Source organism: Polypterus senegalus, chromosome 11 (genome assembly GCF_016835505.1).
Source record: "Polypterus senegalus isolate Bchr_013 chromosome 11, ASM1683550v1, whole genome shotgun sequence".
Classification (NCBI taxonomy): Eukaryota; Metazoa; Chordata; class Cladistia; order Polypteriformes; family Polypteridae; genus Polypterus; species Polypterus senegalus.
Genome location: NC_053164.1, coordinates 162,403,149 through 162,415,638, shown reverse-complemented (window position 1 = coordinate 162,415,638; position 12,490 = coordinate 162,403,149). Strand labels below are relative to the sequence as shown.

Below are 12,490 nucleotides of genomic sequence, written 5' to 3'. Positions count from 1 at the left end.
CAGCTCAACAAATCTTTCAATTCATGTTCACATAATTACATTGAGATTATTATTTGAAGTCTGTAAAGTTTGAAGTATGTAAAACATATCATTTTACAACACTATTTGGAAATGTATTCCATGTGTTTTGGTTTAAATTTTTAACGTTTGTATGAAGCCTTCTTTAACAGGTTTCATCTGTGACTCTGTGTTCTTGCTGAATAATTAATATCTGAGATCTAATATACTAATTTGTTTCATAATTTAAAAAACTTCAGCTGTGTTCCTTTAAACTGAAAATCTCCTCTCTTTAAATCTTTCTTCATAGCTGTAGGACTTTGATGATTAATAAATCAATAAGATGTCCACTGAGGAGGGTGCCATAATAATGTGGGATTTAAAAAATATACTTTAAACTTGGTTAATTAATAATGTTTTGCCTTTGGCAATACAGGTAATTAACCCAATAATTCAGCAAGGCTTCTAGAGGGTGGGTCTCCAGGCCTTCAGACTTATATCAAGGTAACTGAAGCATACTCCGTTTTAAGAAACAGAATAATAAAATATATTGATAAACACAAGGACTATTGAAGTATGATAAATGCATACTGTATATAAGACATATACGACTGAAAGCAGACAAACTCAACAGACAAACATATAACATAGACAGGCTGGATATTTACTGGTATTCAGAGTTCTGGCATAGATAAATAGTTTTACGATAGCAAGTCATTATATGTAGATGATGTCTGATGTTGTGTGGAGTTTTCACTTTGTCGCTGCTCCAGGATCAAGTGGAAGATCCTTCATGAGCTGTTGAAGTGCCGCTGCATAATCCTTTTCAGTGCTGTGCAGCTGCTTCCTCAGCTTTCCTTCTGCTGTCTTTTTCCACTTCATAGGGTGTTTAGATGATGAAGTACCCTTCTAGAAGTCATGGCTTCTCAGCCTTGTCAGACTACTGACACACAGCTTTGTCTTGATAGAACTGGTCTCAGCTTATTGTATGCAAAGGTAAGAGTTTGTTGAATTTGGCTCGCCAAGGAACAGCAGCTCATAAACTATCAAAGAAGTCATTTTGGAGAATGTGTTCCTGGGAAGAGTCCCACAGTTGTCTAGAATTTCCTAGAAAATTTCACTGAGACTGCGGTGGGCTGGCACCCTGCCCGGGATTGGTTCCTGCCTTGTGCCCTGTGTCGGCTGGGATTGGCTCCAGCAGACCCCCATGACCCTGTGTTTGGATTCAGCGGGTTGGAAAATGGATGGATGGATTTCACTGAGATGTTCAATTCACAGTTCTCCAAGCTTCTTTTTGCTTCTCCACATTCTCTGCCATTCCTTGCTTCTTCTGTCTTACTTTTAGAGATGTGCTGCTTGCAGTTTTAAAGGAAGGTTGAACCTTTTCCTGATTGAATTAAAGTCACCTTCAGTTACAAAATAAGTTACTTTAAATAGGTGGGTTCTCCTGTCCGTATTAGTTGTCATCTCTTGAATTATATGTCTTTGTCCTTACTTGAGCCAACTTCATGTCTTCTCGTTCAAGAGGTCCATAGAGGGTCCTCTGATTTACACCTTTGTTATCAAAAGACTTACAGGCAGATCCTGGTAAACGCTGGAGTTTGATCACTTAGTTTGGAACGCAAGTAGGGTAAGGCACAGCTGGATAACTGCATCCTTGTTAAATCTGCTTTCTTAACAGGACTAGGGTGCCACAAAACTCTTGCATATTGGGCAATACCTACTTTTACCTACATAGTTTATACCCAACAGTCATGGAATCCGTCTGTAGTAGTTTGGGGACCTTCAGAACTTGTTTGGACGATATTCTAGCAAAAGTTAACTAAGATTGACAAGCTATATTTCTATCAGTATGCCCATGTTCCTGTTGTGCGATTAATTCCAAGTAATAGGAAACAGGAATCCGCAGTACAAATTTGATTAAGAATTTTAAAAATAGTAATCATGTAACATGTCTATTTGCCTAAACTGAAAAGGTTCAACCCTTTCAATTTTCTCCTTACCTTTTACTGTACAATCCTGGACTTAGATTACCTAATAGATTACCAACAGTGCATGCAGTCTGGACCAGTACATATATTTCTAAATAACAGGCATAGGTGAGTAATGAAAAACATTGCAAAGCAAATGTGGACAGCATGAGTCTAATAATGTAATTTTTCATCATAAACTAAACATTTTTATCAAACTCAACAGTTAAAATCAAATGCTAACACAATTAATAGTTTAATAATTCAGATACATTATGTGTACAAAATGTAATTTCATCAGAAAAATACAGTAAATAATAACTTACTTGTTAAAACAGGAATAGACTTTATAGGCTTAGAAGTAACATTTTCACTCCTCATCATCAGAGTCAGCACATAATAAAGGCCATGATATCTTGCATTGAACACCAAAGAGGGAGGCACAGTGCCATTAAGGTCCTTGAATTCAAATATGTAGTTTTTGGACTCTCCAGTGATGTTTATCATATACCCTGAAACAGATGCTGTAATGTCATTTGGTTCCAATGCCATTGTGATGCTATTATTTTGGACAGTCACCAAAAATGACGTGCAACCCTGAAAACAAAAACAAAGCAAATATTTATTAGTCTTACTATTCAGTTTGAACACACTATATTTAAATCAAAGGGTTCAAATCAAAATCTAAGAATTTTTGGACCTAAGAATTAATTTACCACATGGTATGCTGAAGCTAAGCCCAGTCACTTGTTTAAACTTGTTGACTTCTGTACTTCGCAGTTTACTTCATTTTCTGCTGTCTTCATTACTATTCTTTGACTAATTTGTGGATTTGTTCTACACTAGTACATATTTAAACATCACTAATATTTTCAAATCAGTAAAATTGCACTCTTTAATATTGAACTCGAAGTACCCCTGAATTAAGTGAGAGTTCTAAATACCTAAAGAATTCATACCTAACTGAAAATCTAAATTTTGCCATAGTGGGGTACCAGTTTATATGCTATATATTACTATGAGAAATCACCAGATATCACATATTCCTTGTCTATACTAACCAAAACAGAACAGCCTTTCATAAATATAATAACTATGGCAATATATATATATATATATATTTTTAATTTTATTGATTTTATTGTAATCATTCCATACAAATAGATCAATTTTTACAAAAAAAAATAGGACTGAAAATAAATCAACCCCCACCCCTGAGAATGAGAGCATGGCCAACGGACTAAAACTTAAAAATATTAAAAATTAACAAATTGAAGTTTATTAGGCGGATACAGATAAATGGAGAAGAAAAAGAAATGGGGAGAGAAACTACTTCCTCAGTGCTTTAAGAGCTTATTCTAAAATATTATTGATTAGATCCTGCCAGGTTTTAAAAAAATTCTGCACAGATCCTCTAAATGAGAATTTGATTTTTTCCAATTTCAAATAATATAAAACATCAGTTACCCACTGACTTAAAAGAGGAAAAATCTAAATTTTGCCTTAGTGGGCTACCTGTTTACAGTATATGCTCTATTACTATGAAAAAGCACCAGATTTCACATATTCCTTGTTTAAACTAATCAAAACAGAACGGCCTTTCATAAATATAATAACTATGACAATATTTTTGATCATCAGGTCTGACTGGAACTCTGCTACCCTCACCTCAAAACTTTTGCTATCTCTGTCTGAGGTCCACACCTAATTTTCTCAATGCCCACCTCACCACCTCTCATCACTCCCTATCAAACATCTTCTCCAAATCTATTAACACGTAATACTACTTCTTACTCATTGCCTGATGCTTTTCTTGAATTTACCCCATAAAAAAACTTACATGTTTTGTGCCATTCTCAGGCATGAAACCAGACTGCATTTCACTAACTTTAACTTGATCCCCCATTTTTTTCTTTAATACTCTGTAATCCACCTTCATTACCTGCTCTGAAAGCTTGATCACCTACACACCAGTGAACACCTCTTTCATCTGTATGCTGGGATAAGCACATGTCATTTCAAATCCTTGTTAGTTGTCAAATGTTTGTTTATTTGTTCATCAAGTATAATAGGACAGGTAACAAAAGTTGATTGCCACAAGTGAAAAGGTATAATAATTCATACATCAACAATCCTTGATTACAATCACTAAAGTGATTAAACTTAAATTAACCAAGAATATAAAAATATTACAGTGCAATATGAGTTTTTTTTCCTTCATTAATTGACAGATATTTACAGAGCAGGTGGGTCTTCAGTACAGAATGAGGTGGGCAGCCCATTCCACCAGATAGGTACTATACAGGAAAAAAGTCTCGATTGAGACTTGATGCCATGTAGAGGTGGCATCACTAGATTTTGCTCCCCGGCAGACCTGAGTGGGCGAGAAGGAGTATAGCAGTTCACCAGTGTCTCCATATATTGCACACCATATACCTAGCTACTGATCCCATTGACTACTGTGTAGGCAGGCACAAGGGGTTTTAACTTAATGTGTGCTGCTGCTGGGAGCCAATGTACAACAACAACAACGTTTATTTATATAGCACATTTTTATACAAATGATGTAGCTCAAAGTGCTTTACAAGATGAAGAAAGAAAAAATATATAAAAATAGAATTAGGCAATACTAATGAACAAAGAATAAAGTAGGGTCCGATGGCCAGGTAGGACAGAAAAAAACTCCAGAGGGCTGGAGAAAAAAAAACCCAAAATCTGCAGGGCCTCCAATGCCAGGAGACCGCCCAGCCCCCACTTTGCAAGAAACCTGAAGAGAGGAGTAACATCTGCCCATCTTGGCTGGTTAAATATAAGACGGGTCACTATATTTTGGATTATCTGCAGCAGCTTGATATCACATGCAGGTGCTCCTGATAGAAGCAAGTTTCAGTAGACCGGGTGTTATGAGACCAAAGCTTGGAACAGAATTTGTGCTGTATAGTATAAGGTCTGATCTTGTGGATGTTGTACAGTGTGAACATGCATGAATGAGAAATTGTAGGAATGTGGTCAGAAAGAGATAGCTGCTCATCAATTACCACCCCAAGGTTGTGTACTGACTTGGCAGGTGTCAGCAACAGTGAGCCAAGCTGTACAGAGATGGGGAAATAAACAGACTGGCCCCCTGGGATCACAAGAAGCTTGGTTTTTGCCAGGTTGAGCAATGGTGGTCCCTCATTCAAGTTGAGATATCAGTAAGACACGCAGAGACACCAGATGATACCGTATTGTTCTCCGTTGGGAATGACAGGTATAGCTATGTATCATTGGCATTGCATAGCACTGATAAAAGAACCCATGGGATTGGATGATGGAGCCCAGCGAAGTGATGTAAACAGAGAAGAGTAGAGGACCCAGCACAAATCCTTGGGGTACACCAGTGCATGTCTAGTGTGCCTTTGATAACTCCCCTCGCCAGGACACATTATAGGATCTGCCTGAGATGCAGGACTCAAACCATATGAGAGCTGTCCCAGTGATGGCAGGGTCAGAGAGGGTGACACGAACAATGTTGTGGTTGACTGTGTCAAACGCAGAAGACAGATCTAGCAGAATCAGAACTAATGATATTATGGTAGCTCTAGCATGGCGTAGCTTGTTGACCACAGTCAGCAGAACCGTCTCAGTCGAGTGGTTCCCCTTGAAGCCAGACTGGTTGGTATTGAGCAACTCATTCTGTAAAAAGGGAGGAACAGATCTGATTGTAAACAGCACGTTCAAGTGTTTTGGAAAGAAAGGAAAGGAGAGAGATAGGTCTGCAGTTATTAACTTGAGATGGATTGAGTGTTTTTGAGAAGTGGGGTTATCAAAGAGTGTTTGAAAATGTTAGAAATTGTTACTGGCAGAAATTTGTCAACCAGTACAAATTTTTGTATATCATTTTTACAATGGTTAAAGACATCAGGGAATGGCCTTTGTTACTTACTTGGAGGTCATCACCACAGCCTGCAAAATGAAGTGGGGCCAAACATGAGTTAAACATTTTACGCTGCCTATAATTCACAGACATTACTTATTTGGGTCCATCCTACACGTTCAAGCAGGAACTACGAGTCTGAAGTTGCACAAATTAGCAAGCCCATAAGCTTCTTTTCTATGCTATAAACACTTTGCTTGTGATGTTTGTACACATAAAATATTTACAGAAAAATTACAAATGTATGTCAAAATTGTAATAATTTATTTGCATGCTTTTTTTGGACTTTGCAAAATATTATTTATATTAGGCTAAATTTGAGTGAATTTGCTGAGACAAACAATTGAATGTTTTTTCTTTGAACATTGATGCTCTTAAATCCTTCCTATACTGATAAGCAGAAATAATCACTTCTCTAAGGTCATTGCAGATACCTAGGTATTGTGTCATTACAATCCAAAATCTTTCAAACTTAGTTGTCAAACCTTCTGTTATGTGAAGGTAGCATTTGACTTTACTTGCCTTCTTAATTAATGTAAAGTTTCAGGTTGGCCTTACTTATGCACAAGTTTCTGCATGTTATGACATAGGTATTAAAGCAACTAACTAGCCAGTTCTAAGGCCTGATGAAGACTACTTGATGGTCAGTTTTGTCCTGATTAGTAAGAATATACAATCGATAAAGGACGATTTCATCTCATTGTACTGTATATGCCAAGTACTAGCATGTCTTCAACTTTCATTTTAAACTCTTGCACTAACCCCTGCTATTTACTTAAATTCAAAAGCATATTTGCATTTTATTTATTCTTCATGCTAAAAAATTTGTTTGCTATGACATTTAAACAAAAATAGTTGATACCATGAGAGATACAGTACATATACAATATACACATCTATCCAGCCATCTTCTAAACCCGCTTATCCAGAGAGCAGGGTTGTGGGGCAGCCATCACAGGGCAAACACACACACACATTTAGCAAAACCAGTATGCCTAATTTGCTTGAACTGTGGCAGGAAACTGGAGCACACAGAGTAAACCCAGATTGACAAGAAGAGAACATACAAACTCCACAGAAGGAATGCCTGATATGTGAACCTTAGTCTCCTTGTTGCAAGACAGCAGCACTATCACTATGCTACCAGTATACATACATACACTGTACATACACATGCACTAATAGGTCCAAAAGTATGTGGGCACCCCTGCAAATTTTTGACTTGAGGCGTTTCAGGTGCACCCATTGTTAAAAGGTACATAAAATGAAGAGCGTAGCCATACAATCTCCATTTACAAACACTAGCAGTAGAAAGGGTCATTCTGAAGATCTCAATAACTTTAAACAATGACACCTTTGTCACAAGTCAGTTCATAAAATATGTACTCGGTTAGATCTGCCTTGGTCAACTGTAAGTGCTATTATTGTGAAATGGATGCATTAATGAGCAACAAGTGGTCACAAAGTGGTAAAGCAGGCAAACTCACAGAGCGAGGATGGCAAGTGCAGAAGCAAATAGTAAATACATACAGTGCACCTTTTTCTGTGGCTTCACTCACAACAGAGTTCTGAACTGCTTCTGGAAGCAGCCTCAGCACATAAAACTGCTTGTCAGGAGCTTTCAATAAACAGGTTTCCATGGCTGAGCAGCTGCACACAAGCTTAATATCACGACATGTAATGCCAAGCATCATCTGGAGTGGCATAAAGCACAAAGCCATCTGGAGCAATGAAAACATGTTCTCTGTAGTGATGAATCATTCTTCACCATCTGGCAGTCTGATGGACAAGAACACTACCTTCCGGAGTGCATATTACCTACTGTAAAGTTTGGTGGAGGAAAGATAATGGCAGGGTTTGGGCTAGCCCCCGTGATTCCAGTGAAGGGTACCATTACCCTGCAGCAGACAAAGCAATTTTAGACAAATGTATATTTACAGCTGTTTGTTATAGGCCCTTTTCTGTTCCTGTATAACTATGCCCATATGTACAAAGTCAGGTTCATATAGACATGGAGGAATTTAAGCGGCCTGAATACAGCCCTTTTGAAAACCTTGGGGATGAATTTAGAATGTTCATTGCGAGCTAGATCTTTTTGTCCAACATCAGTACATGAGCTCACAAATGGCCATAAATTCCCACAGTCACATTCCAAAATCTTTTGAGGAAAAAGATTTAAAGCTGTTAATGGGGGACAAATCCATATTATTGCACATGGGATTGGAAAGGGATTCCAATAAGCTCATATAGGTGTGGTGGTCAGATGTCCGCAAACCTTTGGCAATATATTGTGCATATGCTCTGCCATAATGTACCTGTCTTGTATTCAGAGAAATCCAGTTGACAAACAAACATGAAGTTTTAAAACAAATTCGTAAAGAACCCATGACCACTACAGTATTTCTGCTGTGTAAAGTTACATTCAAATGTGTGAAGGTAACAGATATACTAACTGTAATATGGCCAGGAAAAAGTCATATGTGATAGGAGAAAAGTGAAGTCATTGCACAGCAGAATACACTAACTTTCATCAATTTTCATTGCATATGAATAAAAATATTCTGTTGACATATTTGTTCAGTTCTTTTTGATTGGTTTTCAAAGTACTGCAATGTTAATAAAATTAATTAAACTCCAGTATATTTTACTAGTAATAATTTTCTGTCTATTTGAACAAATGATACAAAAATTGATATTTTAAAAACCCAATAAAGGAACAAGTAAAAGAAATGGTCCTGAATATTTTATAAAACAGAAAATGAACAATTAGAGATGACACGCACACACACACACTTTAGGATTAAATGCCTTTAAGTCCACTGTATGCAGTTCATTCCAAAATGTTGGAGGACAGCTTGGAGGAGTTTTACACTCCACTGTAGCAGGGCACCCTCAGACCTTCCTGTTAGAACCATAATTATCTAGAAGTGGACAACCCCCTGTATACTGACAGTTTAATAAAGGACATATTTTAGTGTGTCTTTTCATTACTCAATGAGAAAAGTGACTGTCGGGTGATAAACCTGAAATTCTTGCTTTTGTCATAAAGAAACTGAAAGAATAAAGGTCCAACTAACATCATTCAGCTTCATTCAATTAGATAAATTTTACATTAAAACTTGTGGAATATCTTTACAATTTATTTTCACTTACCCATGACATTTGCTGTAGAGAATATGTATATATTTATAAAGAACCTGTTAAAATATATAACATAGTACTGTTTTTAAATATTGTAACTACTAATAAATTTGTTGAAACTTGTAAGGAATCCTTATACCGTTGCTTACACTGTTGTGATCTGGGGCTTTTTGCTTTTAAGGTGCAGACAGCTGTCAGAAGTAGAAAAACACTTTCATTGTTTTGGGTTCAGGGATGGCTTACAGAAGCCAACTCTGCTATTTTAGGCTTGTATAATCAGTTTATTTTCATTTGATGGTGCATTGTATTTCAAAAAAGAAACATTATAAAATACTGTAGATTGCAGGATGCACATTCACATCACTTTAAGTGAATGAATGTTGTATTCTATAGCAACTCACTATAAATTTTTTAAAAAAGCAATCTTGTGCTTTAAATTTCAACTTCTTATTAACAAGCACTTTTAGCTGTGAAAACATCCATCATTCAACCCGCCATATCCTAACTACAGGGTCTCGGGGGTCTGCTGGAGCCAATCCCAGCCAACGCAGGGCAGGAAACAAACCCCAGGCAGGACACCAGCCCACCGTAGGGTGCAAACACACACTAGGGACAATTTAGAATCGCCAATGCACCTTACCTGCATGTCTTTGGACTGTGGGAGGAGACCGGAGTACCCGGAAGAAACCCACACAGACATGGGGAGAATATGCAAACTCCACGCAGGGAGGACCCAGGAAGCAAACCCAGGTCTCCTAACTGTGAGGCAGCAGTGCTACCCACTGCACCACCATGCTACCCACTGTGAAAACATTTTTGAAGAATTTTTCAATAAACTGAATTAAATCACCCTAATCTTTGTGGGTACTGTATGAACAAACCAAGCAACACAAGGAATGGGTGTGCATAAAGCCATAATTAAGTAAACAGTACAGGGGAGTTTTTAATCGGAGGTTCTATCAGGCTAACAACATCCCCATGGCCACAGCGAGACTATTGGGTTCTACTTGGATTGTAGTCTGCTAGGGCTAGCAGCGGTGGCAGCACAGAGAGAGGAAGCAGATGCAGGGGTGCAGAGCAGACTTATTCGCTAGGATTCGGAAACAACTGCACAAGCCACCGTTACCAAGCATAATCCTCTCTGATGCCAGGTCCCTTGTCAACAAAATGGAAGAGATGGAACTACAGCTGCCAAAAACAAGACAATGCGGGACTGCTGTGTGTTTGTGATAACGGAAACCTGGCTACACTCGGCTTTTCCCAATGTTGCGGTACAACTATCACTTGTCCCCAGCACATACTCACTCACATTGTAAGAGGTTGATGTCAGGAGGATGCTAAGATCAGTGGATCCAAGGAAGGCTGCTAGACCAGATAGAGTACCAGGGAACGTGCAGACCAGCTTAATCTATCCCTTGCCCAAGCCGTCATTCCATCTTGTCTGAAGACATCTACTATGATCCCAGCACCAAAAAAGCCCTCCCTCAGTAGCCTGAATGATTGCAGACCAGTGGCACACACCCCTGTATTTATGAAGTGCTTTGAGAGGCTAGTGCTAAAGCACATTAAAACCAGTGTCCCACTGACCCTGGATCAACACCAGTTTGCTTATAGAAAGAACAGATTGACAGACAATGCTATCGCTATAGCTCTTCACATGGCCGTGAACCATCTGGAGCACATTGGGACATATGTGAGGATGCTCTTTGTCGATTACAGCTCGGCATTTAACACAATCATCCTCATCCTCATTAAAAAGCTATCTGACCTTGGCCTCTCCTCTCATATCTGCTGTTGGATTAAGGACCAACCGACCTCAGACAGTGAAGTATGGCTCCAAAATGTCCACCATCCTCAACCTCAACACCAACTCTACACAGGGATGTGTGTTGAGTCCTTTGCTGTACTCACTGTATACCCATGACTGCATCCCCTCCCATCCCAGCAATATTATTATAAGGTATGCTGATGACACCATGCTTATCAGACTTATTTCAAGGGGAGATGAGTTGGCTTATAGAGCAGAGGTACACAGACTGGTCATGTGGTGTACGGATAACAAGTTGATACTCAAAACTAGTAAAACCAAAGAACTGATTCTAGACTTTAGGAAGTGCGGTGTCAACCCCCTCCCTCTGACCTTCAATGGTGATTGTGTGTAAAGGGTTCACACAATTATTGGGAACCCTCATCTCAGACAGACTTACAAGGGCAGACAACACCATGGCTGCAGTAAAGAAGGCAACATAAGTGTCTACATTTCCTCAGACTTCTTAGGAAATACAACTTTTGTGCAAGGCTGCTGGAGCTTTTCTATCATGTGGCCACAGAGAGCATCCTGATGTACAGTGTAATTGTGTGGTATGCTAGTTGCTCTTCAGCAGATACAAAAGTAATACAGAGTGTTATTAATACTGCTCAGAAGATTGTCAGCTGTTCTCTCCCCTCTCTACAGGAGACTGCCAACTCTAGACTGCTCTCTAGAGCAATTAAGATCACACAAGACGGTTCTCATCCTGGTCACTCCCTGTTTGAACTTTTGCCCTCAAGAAGGCATTACAGATGTCTCAAAACAAGGACCAGTAGATTCAAGAATAGTTTTTTTCCTAAAACAATAACAATCCTAAATGCTGCTAAACTTTCTGATTATACAGTACATACTGAATCCTAGCACACATTCTATATTCTATAGCGTCTTTGTTTTATGGTATGTGTGTGTTCATATAAAGATGTATGAGTGGTATTATTAGGTGTGAGATGTTTTTATGTTAATATGGGTTCATGGGTGGGTTTGATAGGGAAGTGTGATTTTATTAAACTATGTAAATTTCGATGTATCAGAATACAATGACAATAAAGGCATTCTTCTTCTTCATGTAGGTGTGGCAACGGACTTTCAATCTGGACTCGGGAGTACTTCTGGTGGCACATAGTGGCTTGTGGGAAGCACTTTCAGGTCATCTGGAAACCAAGTATGACCTCTACCAGCATAGCCCTCTGTTATTACCCAAGGACTCCTACTGGGCTGTACTTCTGGACTCCAATTCTCATGTAGCTGTGAGGTTGTCCAAACTGGGACTACTGGGGAGGAACACTGCCATCTATTGATATGATGGATGAACTGTTTCCAGCTTGCAGCTCTCCTGGGTCCATTAGACCTTCTGGTATCACAGACAGGACAGGAATTATAAGTTGTCCCAGCTGGGTAATGTATGTAAAAGGCCTATTCTTCAATTATGGCTTCCCAGCCAGGTAACAAATCCTCCACCATCCTGGCAGGATAACCATCCATTCTCCTGGACACTTACACTGTGCAGCATATTAATTACTCTAAATATAGTGTGTTACAAATGGCAACCATATTTTCAGTTTTGGCAGCAAAAAGCTAGAAATCATCCCATGCAACCTGCCTCAAAATTCATCTATCCTCTATTGCAGATGGTGCTCTGCGTGCTCTCTTCTTTTA

The 12,490-nt window shown here is 38.7% G+C and overlaps 1 protein-coding gene across 3 annotated transcripts in view; it reads right to left on the bottom strand.

Annotated features, from left to right (window-relative positions):
• Positions 1–12,490, bottom strand: part of ptpro (protein tyrosine phosphatase receptor type O) — a 257,646-nt gene that overhangs the window by 181,863 nt on the left and 63,293 nt on the right. For all 3 annotated transcript variants that reach the window (XM_039769992.1, XM_039769991.1, XM_039769993.1), the window contains exon 2: positions 2,294–2,564. In XM_039769992.1, coding sequence (XP_039625926.1) covers positions 2,294–2,564 — 271 coding nt within the window. The remainder of the gene's footprint in view (positions 1–2,293; positions 2,565–12,490) is intronic.